General features: G+C 38.8%; 1 protein-coding gene across 2 annotated transcripts in view; it reads right to left on the bottom strand.

Moving 5' to 3' along the window:
- LOC122555077 (glycerol kinase) overlaps window positions 1-19,807 on the bottom strand; it is a 109,587-nt gene that overhangs the window by 17,856 nt on the left and 71,924 nt on the right. For both annotated transcript variants that reach the window (XM_043700744.2, XM_043700743.2), the window contains exons 10-17: window positions 19,537-19,604; window positions 16,968-17,010; window positions 16,642-16,722; window positions 13,084-13,162; window positions 9,353-9,449; window positions 8,277-8,361; window positions 6,773-6,893; window positions 5,602-5,745 (exon numbers count right to left, since the gene is read on the bottom strand). In XM_043700744.2, the coding sequence (XP_043556679.1) occupies window positions 5,602-5,745; window positions 6,773-6,893; window positions 8,277-8,361; window positions 9,353-9,449; window positions 13,084-13,162; window positions 16,642-16,722; window positions 16,968-17,010; window positions 19,537-19,604 (718 nt within the window). The remainder of the gene's footprint in view (window positions 1-5,601; window positions 5,746-6,772; window positions 6,894-8,276; window positions 8,362-9,352; window positions 9,450-13,083; window positions 13,163-16,641; window positions 16,723-16,967; window positions 17,011-19,536; window positions 19,605-19,807) is intronic.

Below are 19,807 nucleotides of genomic sequence, written 5' to 3'. Positions count from 1 at the left end.
ATCCCAATAAGGTGATCATCCCTTTCTTATTTCTCAGTTCCACCCAATAACTTCCCTGGATATATTTCCAGGAATATCCTCCCTCAGCACAGCTGTAATACTATCCCTTATCAAAAACGCCACTCTCCCTCCTCTCTTGCCTCCCTTTCTATCCTTCCTGTCGCATTTGTATCCTGGAACATTAAGCTGCCAGTCCTGCCCATCCCTGAACCATGTTCCCGTAATTGCTATGATATCCCAGTCCCATATTCCTAACCATGCCCTGAGTTCATCTGCCTTCCCTGTTAGGCCCCTTGCATTGAAATAAATGCAGTTTATTAGTCCTACCCTGTCCCTGCCTGCCCTGACTGTTTGACTCTCTTCTGTTCTCAACTGTACTAGTATCAGATTGATCTCTTTCGTCACTGTCTCCCCATTCCCCCCATCTTACTAGTCTAAATCGTCCCAAGCAGCTCTAGGAAATCTCTCTGCCAGTTGGTCTCCTTCCAATTAAGGTGCAATCTGTCCTTGTTGTACAGGTCACTTCTACTCCAAAAGAGATTCCAATGATCCAAAAATGTGAACCTTCTCCCATACACCAGTTCATCAGCCACGCATTCATCTGTTCTATCCTCCTATTCCTGCCCTCACTAGCTCGTAGCACTGGGAGTATTCCAGACATTACTACTCTTGAGGACCTCCTTTTTAAATTCCTGCCTAACTCTCTGAAATCAGCCTTCAGAATCTCAACCTTTTCCTTTCCTATATCGTTTGTTCCAATGTGGACAATGACTTCTTCTGGTCCCTCTCCCCCTTGAGAACATTCTGCACCCCTCTGAGACATCCTTGATCCTGGCACCAGGGAAGCAACACACCATTCTGATTTTTCGCTGCTGGCCACAGAAACGTCTGTCTGTACCTTGGACCAGAGAATCCCCTAGAACTCAATTGATGACTTGGAATCTGACGTATCCCTCATTGCATTAGAGCCTGTCTCAATACCGAAAATTTGGCTGTTCGTGCTACGTTCCCCTAAGAATCCATCGCCCCCTACATTTTCCAAAACAGCATACTTATTTGAAATGGGTATAGCCACAGAACACACCTGCACTAGGCATCTACCTCTCATACCTTCCCTGGAGTTAACCCATCTATGTGACTGTATCTGAGACTTTCCCCCCTTCCTATAACTGCCATCCATCACATACTGTTGCTGCTGCATTTTCCTCATTGCTTCTAACTGTCTCTCCAACCGATCCATTCGATCTGTTAAGATTCGCAACCTACTATTTATTGCAAGTATACCCCGCAGAAACCCTTAAACTTTCTTTTAACTCCCACATCTGACAAGAAACACATATCACTCCACTAAAGGCCATTTTTGTTCCTTCACAATCTGAACATAACACCGTCTTATTCCTCTACTAAACACTGCCCCAGGTTAGATTAATAGTTACGGCTTATATTTTAAGTTTAATCAAGAGACATATCTCAAAAAACATATAATCAAGAAAAAACCCACTCTATTCACTATTGGAGAGTTTCTGTAGGCCACTTAAAACAATTAACTTATCTGATTCTGTGCTGTGAACTCACCCAAATAGTTCCTCCAAGATTAGTTGTGAATTTCACTGTTTGTTAATTTTCACAGACGCACTCTGATGTCCAGCGATACATGAATTCAAACAGTAAAGGCAGTAACTGTGCAGGTTCACTCTGGTGTCAGTTTCTTTCTCTCTCTCTCTTTCTCTCTCTCTCTCTCGCTCTCCTGCACTGACCTCACCATCTGCTTCCTTTCTCTGTTCTTCTCCCTTTTAAAACTGCTGTTGTTTTGATTTTTTTTTCTGAAGTTCCAAGACAATGCAACAGCATGTAAAACAGTAATTGCTGCTCCTGGAATTTGAGGAAAACACCTCCAACACCTAAGATCCTCAAAAAAAGGAGCAGCTGTTACAGACAGAAATTTTTCCCATCCTCCATCTTGGAAATCCCAAATCTTGCACCAATCTAAAGTCCCATTGGTCCTGACACCTAACTTCTCACATCTAGTCTGAAACCCCATGACTCAAAAAGCCTCCAGCCGCGCAGATGGCCTGGATACTACCTTCACTCATCTGTCCTGACAAGCTTTACCCCCAACCTTTGATATGCCCCCAACCCCCACCTCTGCCAGCCCTGACACATACCCACCCAAACTATCCTAAACACCCCATCCCTTATCTGCCACCATTACCCACCCTACTCTCACACTACTGCCACCCTAGCCCCACACTTAGCTTTACCCTTTCACAGCGGCTATCAAAGTTTCTGGATCTACTATTAGACATTAAAATCCGAGGACAGGGTACAGCAAACTTTTTATTAACCAACATCTATGGGACCAGGAGAGTGCTGACTGATCAAACATTGTGGTTGATCAAAAGATCCACATATTACCTAATAGAAATATAATGCAGGAGTATACACATCACTGTTATACTTTATTTACAGCATAAATCACTTAAATAATAATGCAACTTTGTCTTAAGTAAAACTTAGACCAGAAGACATAGGAGCAGAAATTAGACCATTCAATCATGGCTGATAAGTTTCTCAACCCCATTCTCCTGCTTTCTCTCCATAACCCTTGATCCCTTTGATACTCAAGACCTATCTATCTCATCTTAAATATACTCAATGACCTGGCTTCCACTGTCTTCTGTAGCAATGAATTCCATTGCTTCACCACTCTCTCGCTGAAGAAGTTTCTTCTTATCTCAGTTCTGAAAGGTCTTCCCTTCACACAAAGGTTGTGCCCTCAAGACCTAGTCCCTCCGACCAATGGAAACATCTACTCTGTCCAGGCCATTCAGCATTCTGTATGTTTCAATGAGATTCCCTCTCATCCTTCTAAACTCCGAGTATAGACCCAGAATTCTCAAACGTTCCTTACTGGTTAAAGCTTTTCATCGCTGGGACCATTCTTGTGAACCTCCTCTGAACACACTCTCGAGCAAGTGCATCCTTCCTGAGGTATGGGGCCAAAAACTGCGTATAATACTCCAAATGTGATCTGATAAAAACCTTAAAGAGACTCAGAAGTACATCCCCTGCTTTTATATTCAAGTTATCTCAAAATAAATGCCACCATTGCATTTGCTTTCATAACTACTGACTCAACCTGCAAGTTTACCTTGAGAGAATCCTTGGCTCGAACTTTTAAATCTCTCTGTACTTCAGACTTCTGAATTTTCTCACCATTTAGAAAATAGTCCATGCCTCTATTCTTCCTACCAAAGTGCATGACCACACACTTTCTCACATTGTACTCCATCTGCCACTTCTTTGCCCTCTCTCTTAACCTATCCAAGTCCTTCTGCAGCCTCCCAGCCTCCACAATGCTACTTGACCCTCTACCTATCTTTGTATCATCTGCAAACCTAGCCACAATGCCCTCAGTTCCTTCATCTAAATCATTAATGTATAAAGTGAAATGTTGTGGTCCCAACACTGAGCCTTGCGGAACACCACTTGTGTGATGCCATCCTGAGAAGGACCATTCTATTCCCACCCTCTGCTTTCTGCCAGACAGCTAAGCTTTTATCCATGGTAGCACCTTGCCTCTAACATCATGGTCCCTTATCTTACGTAATAGCCTCTTGTGTGGCCCCTTGTCCAAGGCCTTCTTGAAGTCCAGGTATATAACATCCATTGGCTCTCCTTGGTCTAACCTGCTCATTAGTTCTTCAAAGAATTCTAGCAGATTTGTCAGGCATGACCTCTCCTTGCTGACTTTGTCCTATTTTACCATGCGCTTCCAAGTATTCAGAAATCTCATCCTTTACAATGGATTCCAGGATCTTACCCATGACTGAGGTTAGGCTCATTGGTCTGTAATTTCCTATCTTGTGTCTTACTCCCTTTTTAGGAAGTCTCACATTAGAAATTTTCCAGTCCTCCGGGACCCTCCCTGATTCAAGCGATTCCTGAAAGATCACCACAAATGCATTCAGCTATCTCCCTTAGAACTCTGGTCCAGGTAATTTATCCATCTTCAGGCCATTCTACTTGGTGATGGCCACCAGACGTAACTCTGCCCCCTCACTCTCTTGAATTCTTGGGATATTAGTCATGTCTTCCACTGTGAAGACTGATATGAAGTAATTATTCAGATCCTCAGCCATTTTCCAGTGACCCAATGTCCATTTTTGCCTTTCTTTTGCCCTTTATGTATCTAAAGAAACTCTTACAGTCTTCCTTTATATTACTGGCTAGCTTACCCTCATTTTTAATCTTCTCCTTCTTTATTTCTTTTTTTTTGTTTCTCTGTTGATCTTTGTAATGTTTTGATTTTCGCGCACTACGTGCTTTCTTTTACTTTTATGCTATCCTTGACTTCCCTCATTAGCCATGACTGCCTCATTTTCCCTGTACCATGCTTCTTTTTCATTGGGATTTATCTCTGCTGTATCTCCTGAATTACTTCCAGAAACTCCTGCCATTGCTGTTCCACTGTCTTTCCTGCTAGGTTCCTCTCTCTGTCAATTCTACCCAGCTCCTCCCTTATGCCTCTGTAGTTGCTTTATTCAGCTGTAATACCATCTTCTCCCTCTCTAATTGCAGAGTAAATTCAATCATATTATGATCAGGTTCATAAGGGTTCCTTCATGTTAAACTTCCTTATCAAATCTGCCTTACTGCACAACACTAAACCCAGCTTGTAGGCTCCACAAGCTACTCCAAAATGCCATCTCATCGATATTCCACACATTCCTTTTCTTGCAATCCACTTTCCCAGTCCACCAGCATATAGAAATCCCTCATGATTACTGTAACTTTGCCTTTCTTACACATCTTTTCTATCTTCTAGTCCATCTTGCGTTCCAGCTCCTGTATACTGTTTGGAGGCCTGTACATAACTCCAACAATTTTTTTTTTTTACCTTTTGCGGTTCCTCAATTCTACCCACACACATTCGACACCATCTGACCTACTTTGTTTCTTTCTATTGATTTAATTGCATTTCTTACTAAGAAGTCAACCCCACCCCTTCTGCCCATCTGCCTTTTTGATAGGATGTATATCCTTGAATATTCAGCTTCCAATCCTGATCTCCTTGCAGCCATGTCTCAGTGATGCCCACTATGTCATACTTGCCAATTTTGATCTGTGCTGCAAGCTCATTTACCAGCAGACAGCCTTCTCACTTGCATCCTTATTTGATTATTCAGACATTGTGAAGGTCATGATACTACAGTAAACTTCTGGTATTTGATGTACATAATCTTTGCCAGTTTATCCAGAGTGCTGGTTCAAAAAGTTGCATACATAGGTTAGACTTCCCCAGACTACCCTGCAATATCAGGGAACTGTGTTGATTTTCACTATGTTTCCTATTTCTGAAGGAGCTGGGATCAAATTTTCAGTTTGAAATGTAGATCTTAATTCTAACATAAAAAAAAGCGTGAATTGGCAATCCAACTGTGACTGTCAATCTTCAGAATATCCAGTCCACTACGTTGCTGGTTATATTTAAGGAACAATGATGGGATTATAACTCTCACTTTTTGTTAAATGAAAAACCAAAAAAAATTCAACACATTGAATTTTCTGACAAGTATTTCATAACAAATATTTTCTTACCAGCAGGTTCTATCTGAGGTTCAAATGTCTCCCATGCTACAGCTGAGAGATCATCAGGAGATAGACTCCACACGCCAACACCATCTGCAGCACCGGCTGCCATAGCAGCACCTAAAGCAGTTGTTTCTGCCATAGCTGGTTTTACTGAAACAAACAAAACATCAAATATGTTGCACTTGCTTTCTGTATGCTTAGATTATTACTACATTGTTTGTAAATGTAAGTGCAATCACAAAAGTTATCAGACTTTAGTACTATGTGCAGTATATTTCGCATATAGATATCACAAACACTCCTTGTCCAAACAAAAACAGAACCTGCAGTGGTTTTCAATGTATTTCAGTATGAATTTAGCACTGTTGGAGTCATGGACCCTCTATCACCACATTCATATGAAAAAGAAGATATCTGCTTGAAAAGAGGCAAATTATGTTAACTTTGCAACCCTTAAAAGGGAAACACCACAATATGCCAAGTTCTAACTATTAAGTATGAATTCTGTTTTCAAAATGGGTTAAACCATGTCAATTCCCATACATCCATTAACCCTGTGCTCAATCACTTCGTGGTTCCAGTCAAACATATACCCATCTTCTGATCAGCAGCCAATCAGGAGATCACTTTCCACTGTCACCCATTGAAAATTCTCATTCTCCTCCTTGAAACAGTGACAAAGCTTACCTTTTACCCACTCCATTTCAATGATCACCTTCCATACACATTCCCCAACAATACATATTACTTCCTTCACATCAAACAATGCTCTTATGCCCTCACCCCACTTGAAAATGCTGCCCCTTCCTGACAATGCTTCCACTAGTCCCCCCACGACGGTGAATCCCCTTCACGCCCTTGACAATGCTGCCCCTTTAACCTCTAAATAATGCTTCTCCTTCTTCCTGACAGTGTAGCCCCTTCCCCTCCAGGTGATTGAGATTTATCAGGGCTGGGAAGACTGCTGAGCGCTATATTGGAGAATAGGAAGGGTGGTGCTGTGTCAATAGGTGACTAAAAACTGTCAGGTTGAAGCTCTGGGTAGGTAGGCAAGTTCTTTCCTCAAATGATTCACTTTTAGAAAGTACAAAAGCGCTGTGATTTTATGCTTCTGGAGGAATATTATTCAGTACTTGAAATCAGATTTTTTTTAAGGTTTGGAATTGTGCACCCTTACCTACTGGTATACAAAGAATATCTGATTGGAGTTGCATCATTATTTTGTTAGTAGTCATTCCTCCATCCACCTGGAGACTGGTCTGATTGATTCCAGATTCTTTATTCATGGCCTCAAGAAGCTAAAAGAAGCACACACAATGACTAAGCAGTCACAAAAAGTAGTAATAAAAGCACAATTAAGTTAATATTTGTTTTTGTTGTCCTTCCAATGTACTCTTTGTTAACCTCATGCAATAAAAAATGTTATGAAATAAATGAAACTTCAACAGTATTAGTGTGCACATTATACATAATCTAAGATAAACTTGATTGGAAATGGTAATTTTTAAGATTAAATGGTCGCTCCCAATATTGAGTTTACAACAGAATGCAGTTTAGACAGCTAAGTGCTAATTTCACCATCCTCACTTCATTCAAGTATGGCTTCCATTGTTAACATGGAATGACTCCAATTACCTTGTAGTGTTTAAAATTTTAACACCATTTTAAGAACTGGTTTCATTACAAATGCCAGCAAAGTATGGAACTAATGCACAGGAGCTAAAACAGAGTGAGATTAAAAACTCAAAACATAGTAGCACTGGATCCAAACATGGGTAAAATACATATGGGGAGCAAATTGTAAAATATTTGGGATTAGATGGAATCCAGAGTGACAATAATTTTCAGAAACTTGGCTTCATTTCTTTGGGAGTTGGAGGTAAACTTTCCCTTTTTTTTCCAACTAAAAAGACCCAGTTATTTTTTGGAGTTCTGCCAGGATATTGTAGACTGAGGTGTCTTCAATCCAATTGAGATCAATTACAAATACTTTTACGTGGTGAACCATAGACACTTGCTGTCATTATACCCCTGCACACTCTCTTTGTTTCTTACAGACTTGACCTGTGTCAGAAAGTGATAGTGATACTTCTTTAAGAAAATGCTTTGCAAGCTGATTCTGTTATGATTTCCTATGGACTCTCCACTCTATTAAAGTCCATTAATATAAATTACACAGACTATGGATTCATGAATAAAGGCCAAATAGCTATTCTTTAAATTCTCAACTTCATTCTATCTCAAAACTAAATAGACAGCTTAAAACAGAACTTTACAAAACTCGACGTTCCTATGTTTTTCTGGGTTTGGATACTTCAGATTAACATTTGTCACCATCAGCACTGATGCTTTGGTCTTGGACTATAGGTGTGAATTCATTGCATTTTCTCTCCAATAAAATTACCTGCTTTCTCTCTTTACTCATTACTGCCTAAACTACCCGCTCATCTGGCAAAAGAATTCTGAACAGGATATACAATCCCTTCGTTCAATTTTCCCCTAAATGATAGTCCCAAAACATAAGTCTCACAAAAGGCTTTTCTCATCAGTGATGGAAGGACTCATCAGCAGAGCTATAAAACAGCAGTTAGCAAAAACCCCTCAATTACATTTAATGATTCTGACCAGGACAATTTTGTAAAATAAAGTTAAACTTCAATCCAGAGTACCCATTAGCTTACCTCACGGGTTTGAAAGGCAACAGCTTCTAGTGCAGCAAATGCAATATGATTTCTATTTGTATACTGGGTAATGCCACATATTATTCTACAGAAAAGAAAAAATAAGCTAAAGTAAATATGCAGATACTATTCGCATGGCATAAAACGTATCAATATTCTATTATTTAGAAGAAATTATTATTCAATAGATTTATTTATCAACATCTACCATTAATTATTAAGGAGTCTGTTCCCTATGTAAATCAACATACTTTGAGGTGGTGAACAATTTTCACCTCAATACCTAATCACTTTGTGTATTTACTAGATAGCTGCAATTGGGGTACAACAAACTATTTTAGCAACAGAACTAACTACTTGAAATTCTATGATGTATTTCAAAGCTGAAAATCTGTCTGTAATATTGGATAACAAGCAGGAGGAGAAGAGGATACCTGAGAATTTGTGCAAAGTTAGAAGATTAACGTGGTTAGCTAGGGCATACTGGGGATTAGTTTACCAAGTTTCAAGATTTTAATATTTTTACATTTTAATATTCTTACTGTTGAACAATTAGATTTTTTGACAGCATATGATTTAGCTAGTCACTTTACTATTAGTAATAGCATTACTGTACAACTCCAGTATAGTCAATTTGCTTATTCAAAAAAGAGATTTAAGAAATCACTGTTGATATTACATATTTTTATATTTAAAATAGTGAAATAAGTAGCTATTGTCTTTGGCTAACAAAATAAAAGTTATTAAACAGTGATTACAGATTTAAATCAGAATCAACAAAGCATGTAAATCTGATTTAAAATTATAGATTAGACATTTTTAAAAAGTGAGCACTTAATAGAGTATGCCAAAATAACATTCAAAATCATGTACAACTACAGGATCAGAATGTGAAATGTTGCGTACAATTGCACAACAGTATAGGTTCTACAGTACTGAGTACTGACCACAGAAACAGCCAGTGCTTTTCAGAGATCATGACATTGCATTTGCTATTATGTTAAGACTGCTACTGCATACTGAAACCAAATGAATTTACAATGTTTTATGACATTGGTGAAAAAATAAGTTCTTACCCTCTTGCAGTAGTATCCCAATATGGTGCGTATAACCCTGAGAATGCTGGCACAAAATAGCAACCATGGGAGGAACCCACAGAAGCAGCAAGTTTCTCTGTAAGAAATTGGATAAAATGTAGCAATAGTTCACGTTAAATAAAAGCAAAGATACAATTTTCAAATGAAAAATTGAAACAATTTGCTCAAGGTGAGGTTTAAAAATTACTGCCTGTTAAAAGTAATGCTTTGTGATCCTACAGTCCTGTGTATTTTCACACCTTTTATTTAGTGTAATAATATCCATACGAAAAATATGCTTCTCTCAAAAATTAGAATCAGCATTAAGCAGAGGCAAGCAATGTGTTCACAAAATTTTCAGTTGGCAGTCTTCCATTTCATAAGACAAAGGTTTGTGTTTAGAGGTCAACTCTGAAAAAAAAACATTGCTTGTTGTAGGTCAGGAGCCCCACTCCAGAAATTTGGATTTGAAATTGCATGAGCTGTAAACACTTGGCACTGATTTGTGTGCTCCTGCATATAACACAAAACCTCCAGAATGGTTTATTTAACTTATTAATTAAATTATTAAATTATCTATCAAAGAGAGAATAAATCACAAGATAATGATGGTAGTAAAGGAGGCAGCATATTAGTTATGGGTGACTTTAGTTTTCAAGTAGATTGGGAAAATCAAATAGGCAAAGATATCCATGTGGAAGAATTCATAGAGTGTCTTCAGGATAGTTCCTAGAACAATGTGTTATTGATCCATACAGGGATCAGGCTATTTTGGCTGTGGTAATGTAGATGGTAATATTCTAATAAACTATTTCAGAGCAAATGATTCCCCAAAAGATCAGTAACCAAAGAATAGAGGATATAGAAATTTAACATTCAGTTTAAGAGGGAGAAATTTGGGTGGGAAACAAGAGTGTTAAATAAGAGTAATTCCATTGATAAAAGCAAATTTGGCTGGATTAGTCTGGGAAAACAAGATTAGCAGAAAAGACAGTTGAGGAACAATTGTAGATACTTGAGAAAAGTATCTACTCAAAGTAAAGATAGATCACAACAGAAAGGAGGAAAGATTCTATAGAAAGGGGATAGACCGATCATAGTTAACCATGGAAGTTAAGGGTAGGATCAAATTGAAAGAAAATAAAAACAACGGACAATGTAGCAAAGATTAGTGGTAAACCAGAAGATGGGCAATGTTTGCAATACTATCAAAAGGTTGCCAAACCATAATAAAGGGGGAGTAAAAAGGGAGAAACTAAACAATGAAAGCTAACTAGCAAGTCATAAAAAATGGACAGATACAGCATCTAAGGGGGAAAAGAGACCAACATGAACAGAAGCCCCTGAGAGAATGAGGCTGGGAATTTGAAATGGGAGTTAAGAAATAATACTTTGTATCAGCTAGCACAATAGAAGATACTGATAACATTCCAAAAATACTAAATAATCAAGGGGCAAAGGAAGGTATGAGAGAAAATAAGTACAATAATTACTTCTGGAGAAAAAAGTGCTAACAAAACTAATGGGGCTAAAGACTGATAAGTCCCTTGGATCTAATGAGATGCATCCAAAGGAAATAACTACAGACAGAGTGAACATATTGGTAGCAATCTTCCAGGAATCCTTAGGTTCTGAAAATATTGTGGGGTAGCATGGTGGCTCAGTGATTAGCACTGCTGCCTCACAGTGCCAGGGTTTGATTCCAGCCTTGGGCGACTGTCTATGTGGAGTTTGCACATTCTCCTCATGTCTGCGTGGGTTTCCTCTGGGTGCTCCTGTTTATTCCCAAAATCCAAAGATGTGCACATTAGGTGAATTGGCATGATAAACTGCCCGTAGTGTTCACAAATATGTAGGTTGGGTGCATCAGTCAGGGGTTAAATATCAGGGAATGGGTCTGTGTGGGTTACTCTTTGAAGGATTGGTGTGGACACTTTGGGCCGAAGAGCCCGTTCCCACACTGTAGGCATTCTAATTCTAATTCTGATTGCAAAACTGATCATTTAACACGTTTACTTAAAAAGGGAAGGAGGCAAAAACAGTATCCGAGAGACCAGATAGCTTAACAACTGTAATTGGGAAAATGCTAGAATCTATTATGGGGGGGGGGGTATTGGTAAATCATTTGGGAATGTTGAATGTGATCAAGCACAGTCAGCATGGCTTTTCAGGGAGAATTAATGCCTGACAAATTTATGATAATTCATTGAAGAGATAAGAAAAAGATAAATAAAGGGGAGCAGTGGATGTAATACATTTAGTTTTTCAGAAGATATTTGAGAAGATACCACACATTAGGCGACTTAAGATAAAAGCCCATTCTGTTGGAGATAGTATATTAGCATTGATAAATTGGCTAACTATTAGAAGATAAAAATAAGGGGGCATTTTCAGGCTGGCAACCTGTAATAATGGATTGCCACAGGGATTTGTGCTGGGATCACATATAGGACAACTAAGAACAGGCAATAAATTCTGGACCAGCTAGCCACATCCATGGCCCATGAGTAAATAAAAAATAAAAACTGACTTTGGATGTTGGAAGCGAATGTACTATGATCAAGCTTTTGGATGACATAAAAATAGATGGGAAGACAAGTAGTTCAGGATGACATAAAGAGCCTACGGGGGATACAGCCAAGTTATTTGCTCAGATATTTGTATCATCAATAGTCACAGGTGAGGTGCCAGAAGACTGGAGCCTGGCTAACGTGGTACTATTATTTAAGAAAGGTGGTAAGGACAAGACAGGGAAACTATAGACCGCTGAGCCTGAATTGATAACTGAATTATTAGCTAATAAACCATAAATAGACAATTTATCAGGTATTCTTTTGAAACATACTCAGTTGGGGGAGAAGGAAGCAAGAGGTAAAACAGTAATCTAATAGAGACCTTTATAATTATGGATTTTAGACAATCTGGATGCAGGCAGAATGTTTTCACTTTTAGTGAAGACCATAATTATATAGCATCATTAAAAGATAGTCATCAAGAAATCCAATCGGAAATTCAGAAGAAACATGTTCCCCAAAAGGTGCGAATGCAGAACTCATTATCACAGGAAAGTGGTTAAAGTAAGGTAAAGCTATACAAGGCAGTGAGGGATAAGGATATGGAGGATTATGAGGAAAAACTGGAGACTCAATTACAGCATAAATGTTGGTTTGGACTGGTTGGACAGAACTGCCCTTTTTTGTGCTGTTTATCCCACATAAATACATGGTCCGGAATCTTTCCCATTTCCACACCCCAGCACATAATGGAGTCTTCCTTATGTTTTCCAAACTCACATTTCAGCTTTAATTCTCTTCCTGATCACTTATCTTCTCTGCATCTTTTCATGGGGAATTGCTGGCATGATATTGCTCATATGAATTTCTCTTCACCCCTCACTCATTTTAACCAATCTCTCTTTTAGTTTTCTATAATCTCTATCGACCAATACTCTCCTTTATGTTGCTAAATGTGTCTCACCTTGGACAACTTCTTAACTCAAACTGCTCTCACCAAATAAAACATGTCACTGTGGGAATACTTTGGGTCCTTATATTTGGCTTTTGTGGGATGTGTGGAACTGTCTTTGTTGTATTCATAGGTAAAGACCCTCTCTAAAACAGAGATTAAGATCTTTTCACAAATACTTGGAGTAAATGAAGTGCAGATAAGAGAAACTAAAGCTCCATACAGTATATAAGTGGAGAGTGTATGAATTGATCAGGAATACTTGCCAACTTCCTCTGCTGTGGTAATGATATGAAGGTTGTCTCGAAGCCAGCGAACCAAAGCACCACCTATGGCAACTGATCCCTGAACAAACATGAAAATAAAGCAATTGTCAGTGGAGTAACTATGCATTTATGGGATCTAACCTCACTATTTGAGTGAACGATCTCCTTAAAAATAAAACCACTTGGAAAGATGTGATTTTGTCCATATATCAATTATATTGTACACACAAATTAGAAAGTCATCACTCATCAAATAGAGTAATGAGTGTTACTTTCTGTCTTGGTCAAGATGAAAAAATAAATTAACTTGCTACCTTGCAACAAAGGCCATTCTTGTAAAGCCCATTAATTTCTATTTAGCTATAATGTCTAATACTTAAGCAAACAGTCTCTTCAATGACAACAGGAAACCACTGTGGGTGGTCCATTATCCTCTAAATTATTTGAAAAGATATTGTTTTTAACACAGCACATTTTTCAGCAGTCATGTCCTGTGCTCAGTCCAAGGTCACAATAAATATAACACTTAACACATTCCAGACAGTCCAATATTTTGCACATTATATAACACATTACACATGATATTTAATAAAGTATTGAATGCAACATGGCAATGAATGCTTGAAATCTGGAAGACAAGAGGCAATAGGCTAATGATTATGGTACAAGAACTTAATGGAGTGGAGTAGAATTGGACCAACAAATTTATGGGCTATTTTATTTGAAAATGCAACAAAGTAAATCGAATTAATAAAAGACTTACATAACAACAAACATAAGACTACCTCTACTGATATATTGACAAACCTTCTGTTCTTGAAATATTTTTACAGTTATAGAGTCATAGAGATGTACAGCATGGAAACAGACCCTTCGGTCCAACCCATCCATGCTGACCACATATCCCAACCCAATCTAGTCCCACCTGCCAGCACCTCACCCATATCCCTCCAAACCCTTCCCATTCTTATACCCATCCAAATGCCTCTTAAATGTTGCAATTGTACCAGCCTCCACCACTTCCTCTGGCAGCTCATTCAATACACGTACCACTCTCTGTGTGAAAACGTTGCCCCGTAGGTCTCTTTTATATCTTTCCCCTCTCACCCTAAACCTATGCCTGCTAGTTCTGGACTCCCCGACCCCAGGGAAAAGACTTTGCCTATTTACCCTATCCATGCCCCTCATAATTTTGTAAACCTCTAAAAGGTCACCCCTCAGCCTCCAACGTTCCAGGGAAATCAGCCCCAGCCTGTTCAGCCTTTTCTGAATTCTAACCCCTCATGGATCAACAGTGCTCTGATAGGGTGAATCTCACTGGAGTCAGCCAATTAGGGAATTATATACTGGGTGAGTTACAAAGGCAAGGGTGCCTAAATTGAGGGTCATCAGTAATGGAAGAAAGGCATCCTCAATTCCTTAGTGGACATTGCTGAGTGGGCTTGGGGAGGATGAAAATTGAGGTACTCTTGGATGCTTGCTGAAGATTTAAACATAAGGAAGGATGACAGGTCTTAAAGCTGCTGTTTTGTTGGTATGTTTCTCCAAGCCAACTGTTGTGGCCTGGGTCGCATCATTTGGATTGTGGGAAAAGATCTGCCACCCTGCCAACCCAAGATAAGGCCACGAAAGCTAAATTGGCCAATGGCACCAAAACAACACCTAGAATGCCTCAGGGGGAACCAAGCAGACTGACAAGCCAAACCAGACAGCACTTGCAGCAATTCAAACTCCCACTAATAATGTCGGAACAACACAGCTATCCCAAAGCCCCGAGGACAGTTTCACAACCCAGCAATACCAAGCCACACAAAGAGCAGGTCAGACAGAAAGCACCAGCAAGAGCATTGTTCCAGGACAAGACAATGGAAGCACCTCACCACTTCAGAGGAGACATTAACACCTACTTGTGAAGAGGAAAGGAACCATCAACACTGTCAGGATGTTGCATTGTGTGAAGGAACAGGACATTCATCCGATAACTGTTTTCCAATTAGCATCCTTGTAACTAGATTACTCCATTTCCAGATACATTGTATTTTCCCCATTTCTAATTAGCCTTACTGTACAAGATTATTATGAAAACTGGTCTCATCCTCAGCTCTGAGCAGAGAATCCTCGACTGCCTGTCTGTACTGTTTCAGCTTAGTCAGTTTCTCTTCCGCGATATTGCGTACTAATAAACTGTTTGTCAATTTCACTTCGAACTGTACTTTGTGATCTCTAACTTATTTGGCAAATTTGTCTGACAGTTTGGCGTTAGTCGGCAGGCCCTTTTCTTCCTCTCTCAACAAGGTAAGCGAACCTCACATTTTAAATTTAATCTGATTCATACCTGGCGGCCAGCCCTGCCCAGCGAGTCAGACCAGAGAAAGGCTGGACGACTGCGGAGGGTGGCCACAGTTCTGACCTGCAGCGAATTGGCTTCAACTACTGCAGTTTGGAAATTGAGTAATGACTTGACCTGTGAAGGTAGTCACTTGGCTCTTAAAGTGCTGCCAGGACTTGGCCTGTGGAGGTAGTCTGGTAAGCGAATAAATTAATCACCAAATTTAACTATTTGGCAGCCGGCTGCTGCTGCAATTTGGAAATTGAGTAGTGGCTTGGCCTTTTTCCCCATTCTTATTGTACAAGATTATAATAAAAACTGGTCTCATCCTTAGCTCTGGGAAGAGAATCCTCGACTGCCTGTGCAGACTGTCTGTACTGTTTCAGCTTAGTCAGTTTCTCTTCTGCGATATCTCTGCACTATTGAATGGTTTGTCAATTTCACTTGGAACTGTGCTTTGTGATCTCTAACTTAGTTGACAAACTTCTCCGACATGAACTCATGTGGTTCGATAACAAGACGTGAAATTAAGAACTGCTGTTTCTCAATTCCTGCCAGCCTCCATTCTCAGCAAGGTGCCAGTCTGATGCTGGAAGAATCCTAATAGTGTTTGCATCTTGAACCTAAACATGCCCTTAATTGACCCAAACTGAAGGATTTGGTGATTCCATCAAATATATCACTTTGGGTATTCGTATGCCACAAAGCGTACTAACAGTCACCAGCACCACAGGCAAACCTCAACATCAGTCTTCGAATTTTATGAAAACAGCTATAATCCTAAGATCATCCATTTCTTTATTAGCTCAATAATGTTCATAGAAGAAATTTGAAAGGGCCATATCACATTATATTGACAAAAAGCACCATTACTCTTGATGCACAAAACAGTTACATAATTAGCAAATTAATTTCAATATAACTAATTGTGAAGTGACATATTTTGATTGGAAAAATGACAAATCTCCATGTCCATCTGAAAAAAAACCAAAGTTTTAACTAGAGAGATAAGCAAAGGGATCTGGGGATACAGATAAACAATCATTGGAAATAATGATACAGATTAATGAGCAAACAAAGCTTTGGGCTGTTTAGAACATAAATAAACGATGACATTGATCTGTTGGTCAAATGACCTGTTTCTGTGCTGTAATTTCTATGAATGTTATGTATGTAAAAAGGCAAAACTGGAGTTGCATAACGATAAGCTTAACAAAAAGAAAACTTGCCTCTAGTGCATAGATTGCAGGGTTGTTCTTGCCCAGTTTATATGCTAATGTTGTAAGAAGGCCATGTTTGGATATAATAGGCTGTAAAGAATACACTTGTTAGTTAAATTGTAAAATAATATATGGAATTTGTAAAGAAAATTATACATAGGAATGCATAAGTATATTGTCCCACAAACTGAATACATCAGATTTTAGCCACTGAAGTTATTAACATAGAACACTTAGGTTAACATTTTATTCAATTTCTTGCTCACAATTTTACAAAGGAAACAATGCACTATACTTCTGCCCAAATCTGAGATATTAAACAGGGACAGACTCACCTTCTCGCCTGTATTACTAAGGAGGAAACAACCTGTTCCATATCTGGAACGAAACAGAGGATATACTTGTAACAAATGAAATAAGTAAGTACATTGAACAGTGCCAATACGAAGGAACATGTTGATATCATATCACATAATCATCAACTGTTCTTTATTTCAATGGTAAGAGAACATTCTGCTCTTCTTTGAATTGTTAACAAGACTTCAATTTAACATCTCATTGAAAAGATTGCAACTCTTAACAAGAGAATGCATCCTGGAAATTCTGGTATCTTTTGTGCATGTGATAAAGCCAAATAGCAGTCAGTATTGAAGAAGAATAAGTTTTCTGTAACACAAGTGTTTTTCTACAACATAGTTTGTAAGAAAATGAAAATTGTGAATAGATATTGAGAAACGATGAAAAAGCAGAAATCTAGATAGATTAATGAGAAGGTAAAAGATAATTAACCAATGGGAATGTGTACTGATCATCAGGATTACAGAAGCATTGCACGATACAGACACAGGAAATGCAGGGATAGGTCTTGTTGAAAATATATATATTCCATTATTTTGCAAATCAGCCAGCAAGTTGAAGAAATTAAGATGCACATCTTGAGGTGCGAATCTCTGGAATGAGTTATTGACTTATAGTGCTCGGTTGCTTGCTTTGTGCAAACAGCATCTGGCTCTTCAGGTTAATTTCAAGAACTTGTTGGATTTTGGCAGCACAAGTACCTTTATTAAAAAAGTGATAAATGTTAGCACAATACTAATCATCATCATAGTCCAAAAAAGGAACTATATTAATGTTGAACATCTGGCATTTAATTGATTGCTGTTGAACGTTATTGAAATAGTTTTTTTTACTTTGGCTTTCTGCCTCTCTTTTTCTCCCTTAATCCAAATTTTCTTTCCTTCTTTTTCTTTGTCAACCTATGTAGTTTGACTTGTAATAAGTCGCAAATAACATTTGTGCCACGTAAGTGTCAGGCAATGATCATTTACAACAGAAAGAATGGAATCTAGCTGTTATCCCTTGAATCACCATTACCATCACTGAATCTTCCACATAAATAACATTCTGGCCTAGAATCTGAAATTGACCAGCCAAATAAATACTGTGGTTACTAGAGCAGATCAGATGATGGGAAGTCTGCAGCAAGTAATTCATTCTCTGGCTCTCCACTATCAGTCTATTATCTACAAGACACCTATCAGGATATGATGGAATGCCGTCTAATTGCCTGGACAAGGGTAGCTCCAAAGCCACTCAAGAAGCTCAACACCATCCAGTACCATGATTGGCAACCTCATCACCAACTTAAACATTCATTCCTGACATACAGGGAAGAGGGAGCACTGCATACCACATATTAGATGTACTGCAGCAATTCCCCATGTCTCCTTCGCCTTCACTTTAAAATCTGCAACCAACTAGAAGGACAGTTGGCAAATGAAAGGGAACATTACCACCCATGAATTCTTCTCAAGGCATAGGTCATCCTGACTTGGAAGCAAAGTGCTGCCTGTCACTGCACTGGATTGAAATCCCAGAACTCCTTTCCTAACAGCACCGTGGACATGCTTGCACCAAATGGACTGCCGCAGTTCAAAGTAATCATGTGCCACACTGTCTTAAGGGCAATTAAAAATGGGCAACAAATGCTGATCTCCTTCTCCTTCAATTCTTTCTTAATCATTACATTTATTATTTAGAACATAAAACAGTACAGCACAGGAATGAGCCCTCCGGCCCACAGTGATGTCCTGAACATATGACAAATTAAACTAATCCCTTTTGCCTGCGTGGGTCCATTTCCTTCATTCCTTGCTTATCCAAAAAGTCCCTTAAATGCCTCTATCGTACCTGCCCCCACCACCATCCCTGGCAGCTGTAACATGACATCCTGACTCTTGAACTCAATTTCCTGACCAATAAAGGCAAGCATGCCTATGCCTTCGTTACCAACCTATCTACTTGAGTGGCCACTTTCAAGGAGCTATGGACTTGAACTCCAAGATCCCTCTTGTACAACAATGCTGTTCAGCGTTCTGCCATTAACTGTATACTTTTCCTTAACATTTGATCTTCCAAACTGCAGCACCTCACACTTACCCAGATTAAACTCCATCTGCCATTTCTCCACCCATAACTGCAACTGATTTATACCCTGCTGTATCCTTTCATTACCTACCACACGATCCATAACTCCATCGATCTTTGTATTGTCTATAAGTTTACTAACCCACCCATGTACATTTTCATCTAAATAATTTAAGGTGATACTCTAATAGTCCTCCCACTGTTTACTGAGACCACAGGTGCCCTTTTGCCTTTGCCATTATCTGACTGAAAACCCAGTCACATCACAAAAACTGATGAGCTGAAGAATGCAGAAGATTCGAACTAATAGCATACCAAATAATGGTCTGGCTCAATACAAGCATTTATTGTACATATTCATTTCAATAAAAAGGCAGCTAGAGCAGAGAATACCTCTTCTATGTAAATGTATTCAAAGATTATCCATCACTAACTAGTGTTGAAATGCAAAATATTTCCGTAAAGGTGCAAACTTACGTGTTTTTTGATTGTCCCGGCTGAAAACACATTTGTCCAACTAAAGCAGCATGTTGGTCACCTAAACACTGGTAAAGATAGCATGCAAATGTAAGTGCAATTACAGTCTCTGAATGGTACTAAATTGCAAAAAAAAATGTTTGGAGTGGAGCATAAAATGGTTAACATAAATTAAGGTTTTCTCAACTATGAAATTATGTTACAACTTGATAGTATACAAGGACAACCACCCATAATTTATATAAATTTCCGTGTAATTTCTCTTCATCTA

Source organism: Chiloscyllium plagiosum, unplaced genomic scaffold (genome assembly GCF_037043375.1).
Source record: "Chiloscyllium plagiosum isolate Xiang-an unplaced genomic scaffold, Cpla_swu_hap1 HiC_scaffold_12, whole genome shotgun sequence".
Lineage (NCBI taxonomy): Eukaryota > Metazoa > Chordata > Chondrichthyes > Orectolobiformes > Hemiscylliidae > Chiloscyllium > Chiloscyllium plagiosum.
Note: the sequence above shows the minus strand (reverse complement) of the source record. Positions and strands in the feature narration are given on the sequence as shown.